The 26670-nt window shown below is 48.3% G+C and overlaps 1 protein-coding gene and 1 long non-coding RNA gene across 2 annotated transcripts in view; one reads left to right on the top strand and one right to left on the bottom strand.

Moving 5' to 3' along the window:
* LOC142571377 (uncharacterized) overlaps positions 1–16026 on the bottom strand; it is a 46412-nt gene extending 30386 nt beyond the window's left edge. The window contains exon 1 of the long non-coding RNA XR_012825866.1: positions 15658–16026. This is a non-coding gene — a long non-coding RNA (uncharacterized LOC142571377). The remainder of the gene's footprint in view (positions 1–15657) is intronic.
* On the top strand, positions 107–25249 carry LOC142571376 (uncharacterized). The gene is made up of 3 exons (XM_075679668.1): positions 107–2111; positions 19230–19556; positions 21687–25249. Exons 1-3 carry the CDS (start codon positions 1672–1674, stop codon positions 21940–21942), a joined length of 1023 nt encoding a protein of 340 aa, XP_075535783.1. The 5' UTR covers positions 107–1671; the 3' UTR covers positions 21943–25249.
* Positions 25250–26670: the final 1421 nt, after the last annotated feature.

The raw sequence follows: 26670 nt of genomic DNA, 5'->3' as shown, positions 1-26670 counted from the left end.
AGTCGAGGTCACCCGCTGCGATGGACAAGCGAGAGGGGCGGCCAAGAAGAGGCCCCCGCCCCGCTCGCCACGAGGGGTGCAAGACGGACGGGGATATCAGCTCGTTCAGGCCGCTATCGGCGGACACGGCTCGAGCGCTAAGTGGAGAAATCGCCGAGCGGCGGTGCCAAAATGAAAACACGAGCGCAGAAGTCGCTAGGCCAGCTCCGCTGACAGATAACAATGAGGGCTTGCGCAAGAACGGGCGTTGCGCCGAGAGACGAGGGGCGCGCGCGCGCAGCGCCTCGAGCGAGGATTGCGGACCGCGTGAGACTGTCGGCGGGCGGCGCTCCTTTCCCTGATCCGAGAGTGGGTGAACACGACATTCACGCTGTGTGTGCTACACATCGCGAACGTCGCGAGAAGGAGGCAACGTAGCGGACAGTTGCACGATCGGCTGGAACCGCTGGCTCGCCGAGGAAGGGAAAGCGAGTCGTACTCGTGGAAACCCGCGTGGCCCCGCTGTCGTCTCGTTGATGCCGCGAAAGCGACGCGGCATCGTCGGCGCGCATATTTCGCAACAACGCGACCACGTGCTCCCAGGAAACAAGCGCGCTCCGAACAGCTGAGCGCCGCGCGAGTGTCGACGTCGAACAAAGACGGCAGGGCGCTACAACGATCAGAAGGCGGCGTCTGTGCAGAAGACGAAAGTGAGCGCCGCCTCGGCTGCCGATTTCGCGAGCTGGCGTTCGTGCCTCTGCACAAGGGTCCGCGAAACACCGTCGCCCGGCCACAGGAAGGGGTTCGTCCACTCTCGTGTCCGGCCCTTCCGCCCAGCGAGCAGCACGCGGCTCCGTTTCTCCGGCTTACCGCGCGCGAGCTATTTGTGGCCCGAGAAGGTTGCTCTCTCTTCTCCCCGAGTTCTGCTGAAACACTGCCTTGACGAAGCACAACTCGGAAACGTGGACGGGCCGCGGCTCTCGCTCGACGCGGCCGGGAGTGTCTGCAATTTCGCTTTTCGTAAGGACGAGCAAAAACTGCACGGGGGGAGAGAGTTCGAAAGGGGTCTCGCAGTTAACTCGCAGTTGCAACACTCGAGCATGTGACGACGAGCGTCGGCAGCACGGCCCAAGTCTTTCACTCGTCGCGCTGGGAGGCAGCACGCTTGGCAACCAAGCTGCCTCTGCAGTGCCGCAAGCAAGGCCATCGGCCCGAAGAAGCCGTGCAACGAGCGGAACATTGCTGCAACAAAGAGAAACCCGAATCGTTCGTTAACCCAACCTGGGCTTCTCCTAGATCGAAGCTGGCAGTGCCTCAGAATCCGCCGCCGATGGTCACGTCGCTCGGAAACAACGCCTGCCATACGTACAGCACGGCATATCTGGTCGCCTCTGCGTCCTCGGCAGTCTATACTCGTACCGAAGCCACTGAAGAAAGAGGTAGTGGGACACCTTCACGATACGTTTCAAAATGACAGACGGAAAGTAGTGCGCAAGGGTTTCTACAAGTGCGCCGAGATAAAGCTAGGTGAGCGCACCTGCAGACAAAAAAGCGCCCAGAAGGCGGCGAAAGGCAGGCGCCGTCTCCTCGGGCTTCTCCCACAGCTCGGGGTGGGCCCGGCGTCCGCGCGGCGAACGAGGCGACCACCTGAGCATCGGCCGCTCAGGTGTGCTCTCCTGCGGCGGCGGCGGCATGCACGTGTACTCGCACCACCCGTTTCTGGCGCTGGCCTTCGTGGCGGCGGCAGCCGTGCTGTTCATCTACCCGTTCGTGCTGCGATTCAACGTCTACAAGGAGACGCTAGTGGCGATGGCCGTGTCTGACGTCATCCCGGTGCGCGAACGCATCTCCACCGTCTGGTGCTCGGCCCAGGAGCTGGTGATGAACCACAGCTTCGACGCGCACGTATTCCGCGACTCGGACGGCGCGGTGACGGCGCCGGCGGGCAGGACCCTGGACCTCTCGCTCACCATGACGGTGCCGAAGCAGACGTACGAGTACTGGGGCTTCTACTTCGTGGCCGGCTCGAACTTCACGGTGTCCGTGTGCTCGCGCCTCTCCGGCGCCGCGTTCTCCCTCATCCGGGGCGCCGCAGCGCTGGGAAAGTGCCTCACGGCGCTCGAGACTAAGCGGTGAGTCTGCTGCGGAAGCGCGTCTCACTTCCACCACCGTGCGACGCGCCATCATTTACACAACCTGCTCGTAAAACGCTTCGAGACTCGCGCGGCGGTGTTCCGAGCAAGAACTCCCCGCCCGCGCGGACGCGACGAGTTCTTCTCCCCGCACCTTTCTTGGCGTGTTCACGACAATGCTATTAATGAGACGCGATCGGTTTGTGATTGCCTACGTTTACGTGAATCTGATGCGCTATAGATCGATGCGCAAATGTCGCGTTCATCTACTGGGTGTTTCAGCGAACACTTTGATGTTTGTTTTTTAATGGTTGCCTGTTGCAGATAGCACAAGTCTAGTTCATGAGCTGGCGTACTCGAAGAGGCGGACATTCAATTCAATTTCAATTCAATTTTATTGATAAGTAAATTGATACGAAAGCAGCTGTATACAGGAAGGGGCCCCAAAGTAGCGATCAATTGTAAATCGTGAAATAAAGCGAACCTAACAATGCATGGGTGAAAAATTAATAAGCAGATAAAAGACGAACTAAGTACACTGATTTCATGCACAATCATATAATAAAGACAAGTTACAAAAATAAAAGGAGTACGAAAAGTACACAGAGAACCAACACAAAATGAAAAAGTAATACCTCAGTATAACATGTATTCAGGATAAATTTAAGTAAGTAGGCGCAGAACAATCAAACACTATGCCAACTTAATTAGTACAGTCATTTTTTATTCAGATAGGTAGTCCTTTAATTGAAATTTAAAGATGGAAAGGGAGTTACATTGTTTTAAATCGGTAGGCAGGGAGTTCCATAGTGATATAGCAGAAAAAAGAATATTTTGTTTTCCACAGTTAGTGTGCACCTTGGGCAAAAGAAGATTGCCCTTAGAGGAAAACGGGTGCAGTTAGCGTTAACCAATACGTATGATTGAATTATATCGAGGTAGAGATAGTGACGAAACATTTTGAAAAATAATAGACCAAGATTATAGTAATAAGATAGGGATAAAGGTAGTACACCATTGTTAATAAAGAAAGGGAGTGAATGTGATTTTCAGGGGGCTAAAGTAATAATGCGAATAACCTGTTTTTGAAGGGTTATAGGAAATGTAGATGGATATTATAGGTGCGGCCCCAGGATTCAATACAATAATTGATATGACTGTGAATAAATGCACAATATGAAGTGACAAGTGTTGTGATATAAAAAATATATCGAACGCGAATGTGTCCCCGAAGTCTTGGTGCGACTTTCCTAATAACCGAGAAAATATGGACGCGGAATTTCAGCTTGGAGTCAATAACAACACCTAAAAAGTGAGTGCTGCTGTTAGCTTTGATTTCTTGAGCTCGAGTATATAGAGAACGAGGAATTGAAGTTTTTTTTTTTTTCTGAGGAGACGTAAAAAGCATAAAGCACGTTTTTTTTACGTTAATTTTTAGCTTATTTATAGCGTACCAATTCTGAAGAGAGTTTAAATATGTTTGAAGGTTGAACATTAAATAGTCCAGGTTGGTATGGAGAGGAAAAAATGTGGTATCATCCGCATATAATATGCACTGCGAAGAAGCTAAACACTGGGGGAGGTCATTAATGAAGGTTAAGAAGAGGGCCCAAAATAGAGCCTTGAGGAACGCCATATTGTATGGTAATTGGATCCGAGTTAACACCATTAATAGAGATGCGCAGTTTTCTGTTGTTCAGAAAATTCCGTAAAAAGTTTGAGCGTGGTCCAGTTGTGCCATAACCCACCAGTTTTATAAGAAGTATGTTATAGTATGTTATGGTCAATCGAGTCAAAAGGCTCTTGCAAAGTCAACGAAAATAGTTCCAGCACAAGTTCCATTATCAATATATCTTTTAATCATGTCAGCGAAGTTTGCAATAGCTATATTCGCAGAAAGCCTCTCACGAAAACCAAACTGACAATTTGAGAGAATATGAAACTCTGTGAGATTCACGATTTATTGCGCTTAGTGTTACACTGACGATACTGAGTGAAGGACAGGACGTGGACGCACGTTGCGCTACGTACGTCCACGGCCTGTCCCTCACTCGTCAGCCTAACACTAAGCGCCATATAATCATGAACGTCCACCAACTAGCCTCCGCCATTGCTTTACTCTGTGATTTATATGCTAAGGTGGATTTCAATAAGTTTTTCTAACACTTTGTATAAGAAAGGAAGCACGGAAATTGGCCTGTAATTTTGACAAGCTTACAGTCACTTTTTTTCTAAAGACAGGCAATACCTTTGCCTCCTTGAACTGTTGCGGAAACACCCCAGTCTTAGATACCAAGTTAAAGTTGTGTGTGAGCACAGGACCGATTAACGTACTGATTAATTTTATTACAGCACCATTAACGTTATCTAAACCCAGGGCTGTGGCGCGCAAACTGGTAGTAAGCGATTGCACTTCTTCAGGGAGAGTAGGATATGAAACAAAGAATGTGAATAACGGGGAATAGTACAGGAGCAAGGAGAGGTATACAGGTATCGAAGCAAGCAGACGAGAAGTGTTGAGAAAAAGCGTTTGCAATCCCTGAAGAATCATTAATTCATAAGCCATCCTGAAGTCACTTGCTTATGTGGTGTTACTTTGTTAAAAAACTGATTAAGCAGTTTCCATTTTGTTTTGAAGTAATTTACACAATCCTGAAGCTGCTGACGGTAATAGTGCCGTTTGGCTGCTTTGAGAATGGAGGCTAATACAGCCGAATACTTTTTATAGCGTGATTTCAGTTTGCAGTTGAATGGCTGTATGTTTCTTTATAAGTTATCCTTCTTCCGTAAATAAGAAAGAAGAGATTTAGTAATCCAAGGAACGCGTGGAGACCGATATCGCCTATTGTAAGATATAGTTCTTGCACAGCTCTGTATCGCATCAGTAATGACGGAATAAAATTCAGACAGAGCAGCCTCAGGACCTGTGAAGTTAAGGAAATGTGACCAGTCAGTGTCCGAAATAATACGGACAAATTCATTACTATCAAAGTATGCACGAAAGTGAGGCAGATGGACGGGAGCTACAGATTTAGTGAGGTAGAAAATACACTGCTAGGCGATCACTGATATCGGAGTCGAGTGCACCAGAATAGACATGTTCATCGAAATTTGAGAGTGAGTGATCTAGTATCGAAATCGAATAGTTAATGCAACTAGTAGGTAGATTTATCAGACTGCAAAACTAGAGAAACAGCTGGTATAATCAATACAGACGTGGTTTAAGTGTCAAGTAGGTTAATATTAATATCGCCCATTATAAATATGTTCTTGTTCTCGAAGGTTAATTTGTGAAGTGCCTCAGCAAAAGCGTTACAAAAATCAGCCACGTCAGAAGACGGGGAACGGTAAACGGAGGCAAATACATATTTCTCGTTATTTACACTGCTGAACGGCTCAAGTTGAATCCAAACGGGTTCGCATTTTGCAACATTAATTTCAATGTCTGCGCGCTAATTAATTCAGTTTTGAGCAAATTATTTTCTGTCCCATATTGCAATTTACAAATTCCAGCCATGGAATTCGCAAGGCGAATTACTTTCTTAACGAAACGTCCTTTTATGCATTCAAGCAGAAAAGTAACTGGAATGCCAATGCATTTCTCCGCAAAGTTCGGGAATTAATATCTCGAAACTCGTGTCATCCTCAGAATTTGTTCGAAGTGGATCCGCCTTGCGAACTCCACGGTTACAGCTTGTTCATTGCAATATAGGCCATAAGTTAATTAGTTCAAAACTTAATTCGTGAATTTTTCTTAATTATTTGATTACGCATATCAATTTTTTTGTGCAAGTAGTGTGCACCGCTTGGTGTAGACCAGCCCATGAACAAGAACTGTGCTGTCTGCCACAGACAACCTTTAAGGATTTTTGAAAGCGCTCGCTGAAACACCCTATATATAAACGTGGCTCTTTAGTAAACGCTACATGGTATATTTAAGCATGTCAAACAAGTATGCGCTAAACAAAGGTCAGGGAGATATAAAGATTAATTTTATGTCTGCAGCGGTTACCCTATATAGCGACCGGCTTGGCATGGTGTACTCTATAGGCGTGATTGGTGACAGGGATCAACGAGAGCGAGAAACGACGCAAGCTGCACGAGCGAAACGCGCTGGCAGACCTGCACAGCCTCGCAGCGAGGCCTGCCTCCCGCAGGAATGCTAGGAGGGCCTCGTGGTAGCGCAGAGGCAGCTATTGTATACCTCCACGGTCAAAGGTCGCTAAACGAAGGTCAGACTACTTCGTGGAAATAATTATTCAAACTGCTCGAGCTCATCCATCACGCCGGAAAAGAGCACGAAAAAGAAATGTAGCAACAATAAACGACCTTTCGAATACCGTGTTCTTTAGGTACGCATATGCTTACCGTGCATTCAACCATTGTGTTGATGAAGTCAAGGCTCCAGAATGAACTTACACAGGGTGTAAATAAGATGTTATACAGGGTGCCCTTTCTTTAGACTATATATGTGTTCTATAAAAATGCTAAGTGCACAGTGAACGTGGTGTTATTGCAGAGGAGTTCGCTAGGCGGACATGCACTGCCGCGAATAACGTAAGTGTCAGAAGAATATGGTTAACGAGTATTCTTAAATTATATTTTTATTGGAGCCTTTTGGGTGTTGTTTATATGTCATATATGGAGACAGCACATTTTAACGCTCCCATTTTTTTTTTAATCTTGAAAATCACACCTAGTTCGAAATATTCATCATCGAATTTCAACGCTCCTTGCCGTCAACAAGATAAAACAGCCCCGCTATCATGTCAGACGGAAACGCGGCCGTGAGGGAAAACGCGACCGAGTTCGAACATCGCGGCACATTCTGATACGCAATACCTGCCAACTCCTGAACGTGTCGTAAAGTTGACGAATTCGAGAGAATTGATGTACGATTTTCCGAATGTTGTCTCAAGTTTGCCGAAAAATAGATTTTGTTCACAAGAATGCTTTAAAGGTGCTGAAGGATGGGACGAACAAGATTTAATTTAAGTAAACTGCGATGGTAGGTGCGCCTTCCTGATCAAGGCGCTAACCAGGGAGCCACTTGTTCCGAACAAGCTCATCCAGGCAACTTCCTGGCTAAATCGACAAAACCAATGCCGTCGACAGAGTCACTGTGATCTAAAAACACTAGTGCTTCTAAGTGTATACTGTGTCTAGCTTGTTGCTCCTTATACGTGCCGCGTCTAAACGTCAACAATCGTGAACAAAGTGCGCAGGCACCCTGAAAAGGTCGGGGCAAATACGAAGACAAATGCGCGCTACTCCCTTCCGCCCCTCCCCTTTGTCCTGCACGCATCAGTGTATTTATGGATTGTAATGCTCCCAGTTTGGCAGTTATGCATACGGGACACGTCTTGCCTGGCAAGCATCTGCCGCGTCGCGGATTTGTCGCGGCAAGCCATCATTCAAACTTCGGCACGCAATTCGTCGCGGGCGGGGGGCCGTGTTTTTTTGTTAATTAGACTTCTGTAACTCACGTTATTAGCGCCAAAATATGGCCGCCTCGCCTTAAAACCCTTCCGCAAAAGCGCCACCATTCGCTTTGTTCATAGCTGTCGACACTCTATAACCAAAATGACTTTTTATACGATGCCGAACGTGTACAAAAATCTAAAAGTGCGCCGCCGACTTAGACGGCAAATAATTGCATGTACTACGCATTTTGGCTGCGTTGTAGATAGAGATAAATTGCGTGCACTCTTGGAACTAAATTTGGTTCTGTGACGACTATTGTGTCACATAGTCGTGAGACGCGCCATGAGACGCTCGCCTCGCAATTGTTGGTACTTTACGAAAGAAGTTTTTTTCTCCTTTTATTCCCTTTACCCAGCACAGGGTAGCCAGCCGGCACTTGCACTGGCTAACCTCCTTGTCTTCGCTCCATTTCTCTCTCTCTCTCTCTTACCCTCAGCAAATGCTTGGAGAAACTGCGCTACACGTCTGCGATGAAAGTACCTTTCCACTTTGCGAATATCGCCGGGTTTTTCGTGGCCGTGGGAGCTACGTGGCTGTTCTGTCGCCGAATAGGCCACCGACCAATCACAGCAGAGGAGGCGGGCGTCACCGCCGCTGGGTTTCTCGCATCGCCACCAGACGCCCCCGATGGGTGAAGACTAAGCAGGATAAGCATGACGCATAAGGGAAAGTGGGACAAAGTTGACATAAACAACTACCGTCCCATAACAGTGACCTCAGCGGTTTACAGGGTGGTGATGCAGGTTATAAATAACAGACTGCAAGCATGGGTGCAGGGTGAGGGGATGTTGAGAGGACTACAAAGTGGGTTCCGGAAACAAAGGAGGTTAGAGGACAATTTGTTCTCATTAATGCAGTGTATCAAAATAGCGGAAAGGGAACGCAGGCCCCTATGGCTGGCATCTACGCATGTCAACGGAGCCTATGGGCACGTAATTCGAGGGGATTTGTGGGACACACTGGGCACGGTAGATGTGGAAGCTGGATTAATTAATTTTTAAAAGCTATCTATAGAAGTAACAAGGTGCTTATAAAATGGGGGGGGGGGGCGGGGCGAGGTATCTGGGCCTATAGAGATACAGCGGGGGCTTAGGTAAGGGCTCCCGGTGTTATCTTTGTTGTTCATGTTGTACCTACAAGGATTAGAGACCAAATTGCAGAGGAGCGGACTTAGCTCCAACCTTCTTCTTTTTTTTTTTCAAGCGAGTAAAATGGATTGAACAGTCATTGTCAGGACTGATGCATGCGGATGACATAGTACTAATGGTTGACAACAAGGAATTTACAGGGATTTATGGACATATGCGGTAAAGAGGGAGATAGATTTCAAATTTAATAACGAAAAATCGGCAGTTAAGATTTTTAATGATGATCAGGGCGGCGAGCATAGGATACAGGAGCTACGCTGGAGGTAGTGGATAAGTACGAATATCTTGGCCTGTGGACAAACAGTGGGGCTGAGTACCTAACTAAACATGCAAAATATGTAATGACTAAAGGTAGCACGAATGCAGCTGTGATGAAGAATAGGGCACTGTGGAATTACAACAGGCATGAAGTGGCGATAGGGATTTGGAAAGGAGTGATGGTTCTTAGTCTGACTTTCGGCAATGCGGTCCTGTGCATGAGTACATAGGTTCGAGCCCTGTTGGAAATTAAGAATCATCGGTTAAGAAAATTGTTAAAGATACAGATGCAGACAAAATCGGCACTGGGAACATACAGAACTTTAAACCAGGATATTGCCAAAGAAAATATCTGCGATAGTTCTACGGGAAGCTCTTCGTTTTTTGAAGCCAGGACGGGAGTTATGCGGCCTAAGACGTACCGAGTCAAGCAGTCAAGCACCAAGAGATAAACACGTTATGCGGTGCGCTTGGAGATGAGGAGCAATGGCTGAACGCTTGATACTTTTCTGTGAATGGCTTCACCCTACATTTCGAAGCAACGGGGCTGTCTTTTTTTAAAGCGTTGGGGTTTAGGGACAGTGGAGGCAAAATAGACCTTAAGCGGGCAGAAATAACCATACGGAGGTTATATCTCACTGATAGGCAAGACCAGGGCAACAGAGAGATTTCATCCTCCGCTAGTACAAGATATATCGCTACTCACGGCTAGGTGGCGCGAGCCGCCGCCCGATTTAATTAAGGCCTTATCCATCCATCAGTGGCAGCGGCCGTGCGGGGGAAAGAAGCACAGGAAAGCTCGCAATGAGCAAGTAAACGCTTCTTGCGAATATAATCGATTCGACTTGCGCTACGCACGTGTGCGCACGCTGCCTTTGAAAGCAAACGACGCGTTCAAGGCGTCCGTCGTGCAGCCGGCAACTGCGCTTCACAGAAGGCTCAGTACAATGCACTCGCGTTTCGACTCTTTATGCACTCGCACAAAGCTTTGCTGTATATAAATCCCAACCCGTTGGATCTGCTGCATTTTTTATACAATTCTTATTAACCTCGTTGTCATTAACGTGCAAATATTTTTCCTTATGTAGAATGTTTATACATAGCACTCTTGAACTATTAAGTTCTTCGCTTACTTCTTGCGTTACGATGCCCTATTACGAAAATGAATATTTCGCACTGTAAGCGAGTTTGCAAAGAGAACTGCAAAGGCTGCTTGAAGGAAAATGAAGCCAGCTGTTGCTTCCTGAATTTCAATGTGAACTAAAATGACGTTGAGTTTACTTGCGTCTATGGTGGACCGAATAAAGTTGTTTCACTCGCTCACTGAAGTCGCTCGATATAACGATTTCAGATGACTCATCAATTTAAGTATGGTGAAGTTATAATGAAGCGTCCGCAAGTGATATGCGAAGTGAGGCCTATAATTGCCGCATGCTGTGGGACGAAGGTTTTCGGATCACCGCACTCATCACCACCGCATGCGTGGAGTGAACTAGGTGGCCTAATCGTCGTCGGCTCGAAGCAACAGCGGCTGTACGACTTCAGAGCGCGCAATGCATCATGTAGCAAGCGGCCTGGAAAAACGACGGGGGAGGAGTGACATCGAAGCAGCTTCTCTCACTCTATGGATCAACGTCTCCTGCGCCGTTAAATCAGTTTCGAGGAGAAGTCGGCATATTGCTAATGTTCTGCAAAGGCAGACGTAAAGCATCCACATTAATTCAGCCAACTGAAGCCACCACAGTAAAAAGCTATACTTGTTTCAAATCGCTTGTGACGGAAATGTAGCAGAGCCGTTGGCAGCGGTTGCGACTGCACGGAAAGAAAGCGGAACAGAGAAGTAAAACGCAAGCACGTGTGGGAACGAGTTGTTGACGTTAAGCCCGGAGCAGCGTGTACGCTTTCCGCGGGGCGCTCGTGAACAAACAAACGCGAGCGAGCGAGCGCGTGGCTGGCAATCGGTCTCGCGCGCGAATGCGCCGCCCGGACGTGTCCTGCAGCTGAGCAGCACGAGGCTCCACGGTGTGCCCGTCCGCGGCTTCGGGTGGGGGTCAAATTGTGCGGAACCGATCGTCGACAACGACTGAGTGTAGATGAACGAACGAGAGAACGAGCGAATGAACGAACGGTTTCCTTGCCGACCACCGACCAACCACGACGACAGGCGAAAGCGGCAAAGAAAGCTATTCGTTTTAGGAAAGAAAGAAGAAAAGAACATGCTGTTAGGATCGGGCTGCAGCTATTTCAGCCCGCAGTAGGTGCGTCGATCAATCCGGGGTGGCTGCGCCCTTCGGAGAACGAGCGATGACGACGACGCTAACCGACCATGCGCCGCCTGGGCAGAAGGGTGCTTTGCGGAACGGGGGCCCCAGGTTGCGTCACAGTCTGCCGACACACGAGGCGACCAAGGAGAAAGGCAGCTCTGGAATGTAGAGACGCCGAATGAGTTCGGCGGGCCAACTATTGTTACCCAACTCCCCAACGCGGACCTGATCTGCTACGGGTGGGGAAGTTGCCGCGGGAACGTCGTCGTAGGCTCCTTCCCACGCGCCGACCAAGAGGCAAGACAATGTGCTACTGGGACACGCTACCCGGGCCGGCTCAGAGTTCTACGAAGCCCCTCTGACGTCGGCTCCGGACCATTGCACCTGTGTGTGTGTGCGTGCACGTTGTTGCGTTTCGCCTGCGACACGTGGTTTTGCCGGCGCGAGTGCGGCGGGGCGGCAGACATTTTGGCCCGATCGTCGTCGCCGCAACGCTCATCGGCAGGTGTTTCCAGGCGCGACTGCGGCGATGCGACCGCAAAGGATCACCCTCTCATTCCAGTCATTGTGCCCGAACCAGGCGAAGCGAAAGCAGGGATCATCCTCTCATTATAGTCATTGTGCCCGACCGGCAGCGCTACGACTGGGTGCTACGAGATCGTGCTCGACATGGTGCTACGGCAGCGCAACGACAGGGTGCTACGAGATCGTGCTCGACATGGTGCTACGGCAGCGCTTCGACAGTGTGCGTCACCATTAGCCCATTGTACATTCACGTGCTCGTCTTTTGAGGGGTTCCTTCTTGCCCTCAACTGCGAGAGTATAAAAACAGCTGCCCCCGGACGCCAAAAGGAGGGCTCCGATTTCTTCTGTTGAGTGAAGTGCTCTCCCGTCTCTCTACTTCGGTCAAACCTGACCGCCAACTCTTTGCGATGTTAAAATAAACAAGTTGTTTCGTTGTTACCAGTCGACTCATGCTTTGCCGGGACCTTCGGATGCTTCCAGTTGTACCCCAGGCCGCCAGGCCAAACGCTACCCTTGGGGCTTGCGACCCAGGTACAATCACGGGCGTCAGCGCCGAGTTCCCAACAGATCGTACCAGCGGTGCGATCCAAACAACGTGTATGTGAACCCTCCTCCTCCAAAAGGGCAGGTCATCTTCAATGACGGCGAACTATGATGTCGAGCGAAGTGCTTATAAGCAGCGATTGTCGGCTGCTAGTGGGTGCTCGTTGTCGTGCTCGTCGTCGTGCTCTGTGCTCGAAATGTACTCGTGAGCTGTGTGCTCGATTGCTGTATGCTTCGTCTTGCGGGCTCCATTTGGGAGTCACGCATAGACTGTGTAAATGTATCCCATGTTTAAGATGTAAATACTGTAAATAAATCCTGCTCGCCTAAGTCCCGACGAAGAGTCAAGTTCATCCCTACGACTACGTCCGCCAAATCCAATAATGCACTGACATAGAGGAAACTCAGATTGGAAAAATTAATACGGAGCTATCCAATACGCAGCACTACTCTGACCACGTGTTGCTCCCGGATGCATGCAAAAATAAACGAATGCGTGTTTTTCCACGACAACCGGCGATTTATGCCATCGTTCCTAGTTTCCATTCAGGTGCGCCTTTACAGTGTGCCACTGCACGATTACATGCTTGCAAGACGTATTCAAAATGCTATATTGGAAGTGATTAGGGTTCAGAATTAACGAGGAATATTTGAGAAACTTAAAGCTTGCAGACAACATTTTCTTGTTCAGCGACGCTCGAAATGACTTAAATGATCAAGTAGCTGAACCGGCTAGGTCAAACGGCAGATTTGAAGATTAGCATAAAAGAGACTAAAACAATTTCAACAGCATGGCAAGCGCACAAAAGATTATGATGTGCACATTGTGGTGGAGTACGTTGATCCACAGGCCGCCCAAATGATAAAACGTCCGAACGTACAAAAAGAGCTCGGAGGGAGATGGCAGACACTATCAAGCATACCCGCGAAAACTTGCTAATTTTTCGTAAAGTTTACGAATTTGCGCTTTTTTTTTACGAGTTTACGCAAGTTGCTTAAGTTCTGCGAATGCACAGGGTGTCCCAGCTAACTTTAGCCGGAGTTTAACAATGTGCGAATGCCACGTAGCTGGACATAACCAAGCTAATGTCTTTTGCCGTCACTTGGAGATATTCACGCTATGTTTTTCACTCTACCTAATTAGATAATTAGTCTTAATTCATTGATTAGCTTCTGATATATTATAATTAGATTAAAAGTGTCAATGAGGAAATTGTAGACCGACATGAAAAGCTCCCGATACAGCTTCCGTTCCTAAATACGTGCCACATAAAAACGATTTTTCCGAGCTTCAAAGAATAAGCACGCGAATAGACGCAAAGTGCCTCGAGCGGCCAGTCGCGCGGCAATTTTGCATGTTTTCGCGGGCTACTTTCACGCTCGGAAAAACACTTTTGTGTAGGACGTGTTGAGTAACAGAAAGCTGTATCGGGAGTTTTTCATGTTGCTCTATAATTTTCTCATTGACACTTTTCATCGAATAATATTTGAGAAGTTAATTAATTAAGATTATCTAATTAGGTGAAGTGAAAAAAAGTAATTTGAGCATCTCCAAGCGACGGCAAACAGCATCACCTTGATTCTGCCCAGCTACGCGGCATTCGCATACTTTTAAACTCTGACTAAAGTTAGTTGGGACACCCTGTATAAGTTCTGGCTGCGAAGGAGCATCATCGTCCCTTCGAATTCTTCTGATGGCGAGAGGACGTAGGCCAGGGGCTATTTGCTTCAGGCAAGCTTGCACAGACGGAGTTCCTGAAGCAAGCGAAATCGGCGGCAGCACATTCGTTCACCCTTATCTAAAAGCCAAGGTGTCGTTTGTCAGTCTCTACAAGTTTCATGTTGCTGGTTCGCTGCGCCTAAATGCAAATAATCGGTATTGAAGTGCATAAGTGTCTCTCAAAAGGCGTGTGTTTGTAGAAAACTTTATCAGATAAAACCAAGAACTTCGCACTCCTCCTTTTGGTGCGTTGATCTGCGAGATTCAGCAAATCTTGAAATTCATAGGGTGGCAGGTATATGCTCTCAAGTCATGTACGGCAGCCTTTACGGGCATCCTGAACAATGAAGATGTTCAGCACAATCTGGCGTCTAAACTTCTTTGGTAGTAAAGAAACTTGAGTCGGAGAACCACATGGAGAAGGGAAAATGATGAGCGCGTCGTTGAAGGACATTTCCCGTTCTGTCGCTCTTTCTGTGGCCCTTCCTCTCAGGTTTACTGGCACATTCTCAAAGGTGCAGAAAGTGAAACGCACGCTTCTCGTACGTAAAGGGATGCCACTTAGAAAGTATGTACGTTGAGAGACAGTAATAAGATACGTTAATGTGACGCTAAAGTAGATCTCAAAAGCCAGACCTATATTGGCATCGACATTATCGCGACGCCATGACAAAACACATTTTGCTGACGTTATGTGACAATAAGGCTAGGTACGACATCGTCGCTCATAAAAGACAAATGTACACAAAAGTGTTTCGCGCGTACTCTTCTTCTAAAATTAAGAAATGCAGACAGTCATTTAACGCAAGAAAATGACAAGTTCAAATTGTCATGTCAGTGCCCTTTAAGGGGTAGCAGCATTGGCTGGGGCTGAAAAGAACTCTCGAATTTTTTGTTTGTTTATTTGTGTGCCCAAAGTGAAGTTAACAACAAGGTATACATGGCCTTCTCTCGCAGGCCTGAGTAGTGCGTAGTCGAGATTTTTGTACATGAGCAAATTTCCGCTCCGCCGAACACGATGCGCAGTGCCAGCGAGCAAGGCCTCGGACAAGCGTCAGTTTGTGGGTGAATACGACAGGAGTGACTGACGTAGCACTGAGACAGGGAGAGTATGCGATATCAACCTGGGCGATCAGCAGGGAGCGCTGAAAAAACCGCTAGAAGCTCTATAAGTGACTCTGCTACAAGACACTGAGTGCCGCGGCAGTTTCACGGATTGATGGATAAAGGAATAAAGAGCATTATCTATCCCCTGAGAGAAAAACGAAACAAGGTTGATGGAAAGAACCCTTGAAGCACGGAATCAGCCTGAATTTTCAGAACACGTAAACCGACGCCGCGGCGGACAGGTGAGGTGACGGCTTCCACTATAATCTGGCGCATATCACTTTGTCGTCTCCTAACAGATATGACTTTGCAAAATGCGAGAGCGATTCGAGCGCTCGCCCGGGAATCCAAGTAGCTGCTCCATAGCGAACAGCACAATTCGCCAATAGTTGCAGCGACCTGTCAGAGGCTACGCTTACACGAACCCAATGCGAGCGGGTCTAGTCGTAAATAGGGCGGACCGAGCTCGGCGCGTCACCGCGCTTACGTGAACTCACCCTGTGACGATTGTGGACAACGACGGCCTGCGTCGTCGAGCCGAGAGACCAGTGCGTTCGAACTGTGCCTCCGGTCCCCGCTGCCGTCTGCGACAGCTCTGTCTCGTGGGTCTTGTCGCTACGACGAGGATGCGCTGCACTCTGCTTGTCCCGATGTTATTCCCGCTGGATACGCTGTGACGTCGCAATAGAAATCGAGGGCGTCACAGCGGTGCCGCGCAAGTCTCGGCGCTGGCGGTCCGGACCCGTCCGCGTTCACGAGCACCCTGCAAGCGGGTCGGGCTGGGTCAACCAACCTGATGCAGTCGGGCTGAGTGAGCCGCACTCGACGCTCATTGAGCCCGACTGGCTAGCGTTTACACGAACTCGACAGGCATAGTTCAGCTCGACAAGCTGACTCGAGCCGTTTCTGTCGGGTTCGTGTAGACGCCACGAGAGAAGTTCTACAGCGAGGGCAGACTCGTGACTTGCGAACAGCCGCTCACCGCTTCGTACGCTACAGACTTCCCGGCAGCTTATGTGCAACCACCGTCATATTTACTGGGAAATGCTTGCAGCGAACCCTATGCGCGAAGGCGAGCTTTCTGGTTCCTTTCTTTTCGCGCTTCGTTCTTGTATTAGTGGTGTTACCATTTCTTTGTTAGTAAAATTACTGTTACGTATTATGGTAGCATCGTGCTTTGTTAGTTTCTTGAATTTATGTTTGTTTTCCATTGCAACACAAATGGCATTGTTTCTCTTTTTCGGTTCTACAAGTAAGAGTGCACGTTCTTAATTAATTTATCATGATATTCTACTATCTCTGTAAATAACTTTCGTGTATGATGCTCTCAAACATCTGTTATCAGTCTACCTGTCAGATATCTCGCCATGTACGTATGGTCTCCTGTGCCCCATCAAGCTGTTTTCTTGCAGCTTTTAGCCCAGGAGTCCAGCCAGCATATTTTCTGGTAAACAAAGAGAATTCAATTGAATTAAAGAATATACAGCTTCGCTGTAATATAAGGATAGGCCAAGCTTCCAAAATAAAAAAATACATTTAGATCTTTAATAGCATATGTTTCTGGGATAGTTGGCTCATTTTCGTGTGGAATAATAAGCGCAAATTTTAGACGAGACAGTGGGACAGACGCCGGCCCTTTGTCTGTCTCACTGTGCCATCTAAAGTTTGCGCTTATTATTTCACACACCATTTAGTTCTGTCGACGAAGCAAACCGTACATTTCGGGGAAAATAAAAAGAAAAGTAAAATAACGTAATGTATCCAAGAATTTTGCAAGAAGTCACCTTGACACAAATAGAGATACCTCGACGGCTGAGGAAACATCCCTTGGCATTGTCCAGGAGGGGAAGCTCCTACAAAAACAATGTCAGCAATGAAAGGATTCAGCCCATGTACAACCAAACGGTGCCGGTAAAAGTGTGATGGGGAACATTTCGCGTTGATGCCCTTGCCGCGGTGTACAGCGTTCTTCCTGCCCGAATCTTCTTCGGCTCGAGCGAGAGCAGACCAGCAGGAGGAGGAAAATATCGCGTTATTTTCCATCCAGCGGAGCTGCGCCTTCCAGGAAAGCAGGGCGAAGTAGAAGAGCGTTTAATTATACGCTTTCTCGTTCGAGTTGGCATCGTTCGCGCTGCTCGATTGTCGTTTTGTCTGCACATCGCGCACGCTGCTGAAATTGCACTCGAGTATCTCTTACGTGTTGGGAAAACCTTCGGACTTTCAAGTGAATTAGACTGCACGACATGTGATCGAATATTTAAACGCATTCGATAGCGGTGACCGCTTGCCGGTCGCTACAAAACGATTGTATACAAGCAATAGCGACAGAAAAAAAAAAACGAGAAAAATATGGAGAGAGGCGTCCTTGATTAATGGCAGATTGTCCTAAATCAACGCTGGGTTTATCAGAGACGCCGTAGTGTAGGCTTCCGAAATAATTGTGACCACCTGGGGTTCCTTACCGTGCGCCTAACTCTATGGGCAAACAAAATTGTGCTCGAGTCTACGGTACCGACGTTTCGCAAAAGTGATTTGTGAAAGCGAAACTATGACGGGGATTTCCTCCTCACTCGTACGGAAACGTGGGCCCCTTGTCGACAACAGTGGCGAATGATGATGCGCGCTATATAGGATTTTCCGATCAGGCAACGACACGATTTTAAAGAGACAATATTTAGATCCGGGAGCCCCACACATGATCATGCATGGAGGCCCTTGTATATTTGACATTGCGTAACTCACATAATGTATAGGAGGCGACAGTGTATACACACGGTCTCTACGCGCAAGCGAGGATATTAACCGTACAGATTGAACGTTTAAAGTGAAATTGCGCAAGGTGCCTCTTTGCTAACTTGACACCGGCATGTGGGCAAGTCAATATGTCTGTGTAAGCGATACGGCGCAAAGGGCGGTAGTGCATTAATCGGTGCATCTGCTGGAAATCCTATATCAGTCAAGCTTAGTTCTGGGGGAAGAAAGAAGAAAAAAGCCTATGCCATTCCCTCGGCCACGAAAAAAACCATTGCAGCAGGGAAAAAGAAATAATAATAATAATAATAATAATAATAATAATAATAATAATAATAATAATAATAATAATAATGACGCATCGCCAAACATGAGAGAGAGTAAAAGTGAATAATCGGGCACGCTTGAGTGCTGTAGCACGAAGCATAGAGTTTCCTACAAAATTACTAGAGGGAACTCTGGCGCTGCAGTCGTTGTCCTACCATGGGAATGATGGGAAGTACATGGATTTGTCTGATCTTCGTGCTTGTGGATTCAGACGTTCTTGTGGCTTTGTATATTACGCTATATAAATATTATTGTCGTATATTTCGGCGCAAACTATATTCTTCGAAGTGCAGAAGACGCCGGGAACGCGTACAATTTCTATTAATTGCAACGATTGAGTTTGTCCAGGTGGCCAAATCGAAACGCGCCAAGCGTGTCAAGGCACTGGCATGCCCGCGATAAATTCATAAGGGCGTTTCATTTCCTTGTCGATACGTGCGTCCGTGGCTTAATGGTTTCAATATCAGGCTTCTGTGCTAGAGTCCCTGTGTTCGAATCCTGCTGTCGGGTAATTTTAATGATGTTTATTTACTTATTTATTCCGCAATATACTGTTGAAGATGACGAGTTAACAAAGTCACAATGCCGTTTGAAGCCAAAAGGACGAAGTTTAGGCAAATCCATGTACTTCCCATAATTCCCATGCTGGGAAAACCGCTCCCATTGCAGCTCCCGTAGACACTAGCGCCAGAGTTCCCTCTAGTAATTCTTGTAGGAAACTCTATGGCACGAAGAGCGTGACGCGGTGCCAAATGCGGCGCCATTTTTCACGACCAGACCACAGCGCCGCTAATTTAGCGCGACGTCGCCTTTGTTGAGAAAAAGATATATAAAATTCCCTAGGTTTCAGCCTCTGGTTCTTTTGGAAATAAATGTTTATCGATGAACTATTAGCCGAGCAGGCGCTCTCCAACTGTCACGACGTCCCGTGACGTCATGAGAAACTGTCGCGGCAACTTGACGACTCCTTCCTTGCTCGGCGGCGCTGCAGGCGCGGCCTGGACGAGTCGGACGAGAAGACGGACTCGGACGAGCCCGGCGAGTCGTCGCCGGAGTCGGACGACCAGTCGTCCACCATCTCGAGCAGCGAGGGCCTGATGCTCAACGAGACGCTGGGCATCAGCGTCTGCAACAACGCGCTCTTCCACGTGCCCCTGCGCTGGACGTACAGCTGCGGCACGGCCAACGACCGCCGCGACCACCGGCACAACATCAGCTACGCCGTGCCGGCGTCCGACTTCTACTACGTGTTCTTCGCCAGCAACCCGCCGCTGTACGTCGCGTCCAACACGATCGTCGCCGACTTCTACCTCGACAGGTGGGCACTGACTCGTCTCCGTGCATAGTGCCGTGGCCTCGTACAGCACATTAAGTGCAACGCACCGCAGCTGCGAGGCAGGCTGCGAAAGCGTTGTTGGGCTTCTTGCATGGCACGGCGCTGGACGAGCGACTTCAGCATATGGCGCTGTGTAGTATACATATACGCATCTCCTTCCTTCCTTGTTCATCCGCCCCCTCTACCACAGTACAGAGTAGCAGCCGCACCAGCTCAAGCCTACTTCTTTCCCTTTCCTTAAATAATATTTTTTCTCCCTCTCATGTCGCGTGCAAGTGCAGCATCCTGTCAGCCTCGATCGTCGAGGTGGCATAGCCATGCGGTTTAGCGCGAAAGTAGACCCGCACAGTGCACCGATGACACCGCCTACTTCCCCCGGCCAACAGAAGAAAGACACAAAAAGAAAAGGTACAATAATATGAAGAAAGTACACGCGAACACAGCACGATAATATCCGCTTCGAGGAACTAGTCTCAGCGAACAAGGAGCATATAATGCCATTAATGCGTTGGTTTTCTGACATGATCGAACACTGCGCTGCGAAGCAATGCTTTCGACACGGACGTAGAGAACTAAGACATTATAGACACACAGGAAGCGACGTTGTGGACGTTCTGCGATTCATGTGTGTCTGTACAATGTCTTAGTTCTTTACGCCCGTGTCGAAAGTATTGCGTCGCAGCTCAGTGTTTCATTGTGTCAAAGCACATGATGATGCGAAGAAGATAGCTCGGCAACGGCCTATTTTCTGCTACAACGCCACCCGTCAATGGGAATTGGCATCGCACTATAGCAGTGGTTATTTTCCTTCATCGTGGCCTCACTCGTCGCACAGGCAGGAGGACGGCCTGGAGAACGAGCCTGCCGGTGCACACACTGCGCGCGACTGCGGGCCCCACGCAACTGGCTCTCATAGTCATGCGGCCTGCGAGAAATCGCCATGTGACACGCCGAACTGGAAATCGCCTCGCAAAAAGAAATGTTTAACATTCTATCGAAAGTCTACAGATGTTTTTCTGTGCAGCCAACTGATTGTCTGTACAGGAAGGCTGTGTGCTCCAGACATTACACATCTTGTTGGCTAATGTCTGTTATAGATTATAGTAGACCAGCAAAAATAGTCAGACTTTTTTTGACATAAACACATTATATAACAATATATACAAGTTTGCAAAAAGGAAAGGTTGTCTGCGAGAAGACTTTAGAAGTGATTCCTGTTTGGCTAGTTGATGTTCTTGATTGACGTTCATGCTTTTAGTGGCGCAGAAAAACTTACAGAAAGGAGATAGGACGAGCGTCTGTCTTGTCTCCTCTGTCTTTCGTGGCTCTAAAAACACAAACGTTCGAAGACAATGAATAGACCCTCTAAAATTATCTTCATGAGGGGTACGCACCTTCTGCGCCCTGGCTTGTGATGCACCTTAAGTTCGGGTGAAGCAGGAGCCATGCGACTTTCGCGTAGCAAAAATTGCACCGCAGAGAAGCAGGCTTCCGAGTTCTCAAATATAGGTACGTGCTGATTGTTTAAGCGCGCGCGCACACGATCGCACACACGCACGCACGCACGCACGCACGCACACACACACACACACACACACACACACACACACACGTCAGTGACGGATATCAAAAACCTTGCAACAATAGTCAGCCCAAATCAATACGCATATGTGATAGAGTTGACAAAGCACTTCTTTAATTAAAGTCCGCTTATAAACATTTTGAATAGGTAATTACTTCAGGGCTCATATCGCAACAGCGGAAATTCAAGCTGGTCAACGTTGAATGCGTATATATTTTCGGTAGGAATCCCAAGACACGTATTAGTTCCAAGACATCGGCCTTGAGATTTTAGATGACATGACTTGGCGTTGCACGTAAAGCACTATTTTTTTAGTCGCTGACCATCTTCAGTTCCGAAAATGTTATAAATAAAAAGCCAGTTGGTGAATTTTAGTCAATTACAGAGCTTGTTGGCGATTATCGTGCAATATTGACCAACAGAAATTATCGTTCTCTCCCGAGCCCCGTATTTCTTGACATTTGTTGATAGTGCACGAAACGCCTCGCGCATTCCGCGTACAAATGTGCATGCGTGCATGTCTCTTGCAGGATGGCGTACGACGTGTCCAGGAGCTACAGTCCGGATACGCACTCGTGCGTGAACACGACCAACTGCTCGGTGCCTCTGGACTTTCTCTCCGACGAGTACGTGGTGGTGGACATGCAAGGCGAGCCCAGGGGATCCACGCACCTCAACTGGACCTCTGACGTGCTCACGTCGCGTTGCCTGCCGCGCAAGGGCGTCTACTTCGTCTTCTACTTCGTCTTCGGACTCCTCGTCATGATGGCCGCCTTTCAGGGCTGATGGCGGTCGGCAACGGATTGTGAGCGTGTGAATTCGTGACGCCAACTGCCGGGTGTTACGGTGACTCGTCATATTTGCGCTCTTGCAGCTATGCGAGGTTAAACGGCCTTGTCACAATCGGCTTTCGAGCGCCTCGCAGTAGCAGATGAAGCTAGCCCGTGTGACACGATATAATGACCCGCACAATCGTAGAAAATTTCTGCAGTACAGAGCGTGGCTCCTTTTAATCAGAGAGCTGTCGTGATCGCACCTTCACCTCACGGACGCCCTGAAAAAATAAATGGTCGCTTTACTTCACATTCGTCACACGGTGCTGCCTGCGCGAGGTTTTTATGATCATATGGACTGTCTCTCTCGGTCTCCTTCATTTTTTCTTTAAGCACGATGTCTCAGGCACGCCAGCCAAACTTTACTCAGGCGTTTGCCAGCGGCGACTTCGCAAGAGGGCGGCGCTTTGCCTGAAGCGACTTCGCTCGTGACGTGGCATGCACGAGCTCAGCGCTGTAACGACCAACATTCAATGCTGATTGAATCGGGCGCTTAGTGAATCGACCACGTGTCGGCGCACACGAGACAATACGAAAGAATCTCGCAAGGTGCACTTCCAGAGAGCATGCGCAAGATGCTGGCAAACACTGATAAAAGCCTTCGCTTTGAGACACCGTGGTTCGAAGATAGTGGATCCCTATCGCAAGGACGTCAGTCGCCAGGCATGTCCTGCGTGCAACTGATGGGTCCTTCCATCATCCGTGTCAGCGGACAGTTCTGTGCATTGGATTCTGTGCAGTTCTGTTCCGGACAGTTCTGTGCAATACCAATTCTGTGCAGTACCGATTGAAATCTCATGCGCACTGCTGGCCAATGGTCTCCCTGTGTCAACTGCCCTCAGCTTCGTCATATGGGCGGCCGCGGGCAGTGAAGCACGTGCCACCAAGACTTGACTGCGCAAGTTGTTTGAGAGCCATCTCTGCGTTTCGCCAACTTTCATGCTAAAGCAGCCAGCACAAATCCCATGCTGCAGGCCAAGTGTTATGTGTGCTCTATATTGGGCACCCTGCATGAACGTGCGCTGTGCATGCACGCACGCAGTCCGTGTAAATGCGGGTGACCTTTGCAAAGCGACTGCACTGATGACGTAGCCCTGCCACTTTAGATGCAGAATTCCAGGCACGTGTACATATCTCCAGCACTTCAAGGTACAAAACCTGAACGCCCTCTTTCTCCGACGCCGTACCTCTGCATGTGTTCGATGCCTCCGTCGGAAGAAAGCACGTAAGGCGAAATGTTAATTTTTTTCTTCCTTTCTTTTTTTTTCACACTGCGGCATTACGCTTACTCGTGAGTGCGATATAAGACATACTTTCGATAAGATAATGTCAGTTGCGCACACATTCACAAGGGCTGCGCAGGTCTGCGACTGAGTTGCGCAACTATTTTCAGATCGGAAGGAACAATTCGTTACGCAATGTGCGTCAAATCAAAGACTCTCCGCGCGGTTTGCGCAGTGAGTCGTGGCAACTTGAAAGGAGCAGCAGGAGGATGCACCAACAGTGTTTAACTGCAAGGGCAATTTGGTATCGTGAAACTGTCGCGCATCGGCGAAGCCCATATAGATAAAGATAAATAACAGGTGGCGTTTACGGCTGAGGAGTGACGTAGCCCGTTTAAATAAAAGCGTCGAGATCTCACTTGCAATTCCCGCCTTGATATTTACCAAGCCTGAATTGAAGTTGTGCCCAGATTATACCCATACCGCTGTCAAGAACAGATGCAGCCACAAGTCTTCGCTCCCACGCACGCGAGCTTTCGCTAACTCTGTGGAACACCAGTGAATTCACAAACACACGTCTTCACAGATTGGATCCAAGTTTGCAACTCCGTCTTCCACCAGGGTTGCCACGAGCGGAAGCAACACTTCTGTGCCGCCTATGGCTCGGCGTGGCATTCACGAACTCATATTCCTTCCGCATTGGAATGGCCGACAGCCCTGCTTGCGACACCTGCGGCTGCGAAGAGACGATCGCGCACCTCCTCTGTGACTTTCCGCGTTATAATGTGCCAAGGAAAGTGCTCGTGACCGCGCTCGAAAAACTGGACAATCGCCCCTTCACAGAACAGAAAGTTCTAGGACACTGGTCCAGACGGGTTTCGGCTCTCAAGGCCTTAAGGGCTTTGCTCAAGTTCTTAAGGACAAGTTAATTGTGCGACCGCCTTTGACTATTGTTGCGTGTAACATCGCGTTACTGTTTGCATTTTTCTTGTTCTTTTTTCTCTCTTCCTTCTCCTTTTATTCCCTTTCTCCTTTCCCCAGTACCGGGTAGCCAGCCGGTATTTACACTGGCTAACCTCCCTGTCTTTCCTTCCCTTTTGCCTCTCTGAATTGAAGTTGTCGATGAAGCTCAAGGAATATGTCGCTCAACATCTCGACCAGCAATGACATCTGCGTATGCCTATATCGTAAATCTAAGTACGCGGGTGTTTTCGCATCTCGCTCCCCATCGAAATGCGGCCGCCGTCGCCGGGATTCGATGCCGCGACCTCGTGCTTAGCAGCCCAACACCACTGCCACTAAGCAACCACGGCGCGGGTCATCTAAGGCTGGTGTATATAGAATAAAAGTCATCGCTTGCTGAAACAATGAGCGGGTAATGTCTGGGATGCGAGGGCAGTCGAGAGTTCTTTTGCCGACCATGTCGGCTTTCACACTAAAGATTAAATTCCGCGGTTAAGAAACGCCTTAGAAATGCCCACATGCTACAGGTTAGTGTAGGCGAATATTAGTCACCGCGATGGGTGTCGTTATGGCGTCTTAAAATGTCTAGATGGCGCTGCATACATCGCCCGTGTTCTGCAGTGTCGCATCTGCTGCTCGAAAACATTACGCCTGCGACCTTCACTCATTTTCTTTGATCAGACAACTGGCTGCGCCAGTCCGCCTCCATTGAAGCTGTGTCAAACATAATTTGATAGCGAATATATGCAATAAATAATATATGCAATATATGCTATATAAGCAATAAATAATTTTAACTTTCTCACACTTGAAGCACAACACACGTGTTTATATCTCAGACTGTTCCTCTGAAGAAATGCACGCAGTGCTTGTCAGGTGACTGATTAAAGCGGGACCAAGCGGCATCCATCGAGAATACATTTCATGAAGAAAAGCGGTGCACCTCGTTGGTAGTCCCTCGCACACCACATTGCTTCTGGTGTAATGTTTTCTCACAGCGTCTATGTACAAAAAAAAATTTTATAATGTACAGTGTACATGGCTATGAAAGAATAAAAATGATACTTAGGAGTATTTTGTTGCATTTCTTTTGGGCCAAGCTGTGCTTGTTAACTATATACTTTCACTGTCACTGAGGAGGTGTATACACACGGCGCAAGCCAAAGAGCTGTGTTTATCTTTCCCTTCGCACTGTATGCTACTAATTAAAGCTTAGTAAAAAAAAAAAAAAGACTGCGGCGATTTAGCGGTAAATGCGACCGGAATGCGTCAGCATTACGTCGCACCTCTTCGCGGTCCAGGGTCTACGATTTAAACGACATTCGCCGCATTGCAAAGCGTTGTTCAGGAGCTCAGTCGCCGTGCACGTCCTGCCTCTTCGAGGAGCGAAGCGCAACTGATGGCGGACCGGAGCAGACCACCGTCGGATGCACTCTATATACGATCATCCCCAGCAGGGGCGTAGCCGGGGGGGGGGGGGGCTTTGGGGGCTTCAGTCCCCCCCCCCTTCGACATTTTTTCGTGCTGTCAAGCACCGCCGACCGAAACAACCGCGGCGCCGGAAATTATTCTGGATTTTGTCTACAAATGTCTGTTTTATGCTCGAAAAGACATTTCGGCACGAACATTGCGTACTCGAGCTGGATTTCGCGGCAAATCCCATGCACCTGGACTCACATAAGGCAACAAGCCCAATCCGAGCACAAAGTTTCAAGGGCGTTTTGGTGGCGAGCGGGATCGTAGCGGCATCCCGCGGAGGCCCCAGAATCAACGGAGCGCATGGATTTCAATTGCGAAATTTTATGGGCCTAAAATTCTTAGAAACGTTTGATACCAAAGGTGCATTGACTTTTCTAAAGTCGTACATCCGACCATACAATGAGACAAAACAAATGGACACGTTATCATAGAAGTTGGCAAAGGACGCAGCGACCTCCTATGAGACGAAGCGTTGTGGTAGTTGACTTGCGCCGTTGTGTAGCAGAAAAGAATATCAACATTTTTTTCGCCTGAGCCAAAGCATCAATGTCAAGACAGTAAAACCAGCAAAGGTAACTACTTTTTATTTATTTTTTTCTACTTTGACTTTTATTCGCGAGGACACATTCAGCCTCTTCATGTTTTTTTTTTTTTTTTTCATTCTACTCGCGGGCTGCCAGAGCCAGCCAGAACGACGGAGAACCGGACACAGTCACCAGACGCTATGGAGCAATTTTAGAAAACAAAGAGCCCTAAGGAGGATATACCCCCTTTCCACAAAGACCTTAGTAGAGAGCAGTCGGTTGCCTGGAGACAACTGCAGACTAATAGATACCCCAGTCTGAGTCTGCTCAGGAAAATCTATCCGTCAACATATGACAACAAATGCCAGCTATGCGGGGAACACGCAAAGCTTTACCACGTTACATGGGCCTGCCAAAATCCAAAGGTAGCGCCAGCACGCAAAACACCAACACCGGAGCAGTGGGAGGCTGCGCTGTCCTGCTCGAAGCCTG

This window comes from Dermacentor variabilis, chromosome 2 (genome assembly GCF_050947875.1).
Source record: "Dermacentor variabilis isolate Ectoservices chromosome 2, ASM5094787v1, whole genome shotgun sequence".
NCBI lineage: Eukaryota > Metazoa > Arthropoda > Arachnida > Ixodida > Ixodidae > Dermacentor > Dermacentor variabilis.
This window is presented reverse-complemented; position numbering and strand designations above follow the sequence as displayed.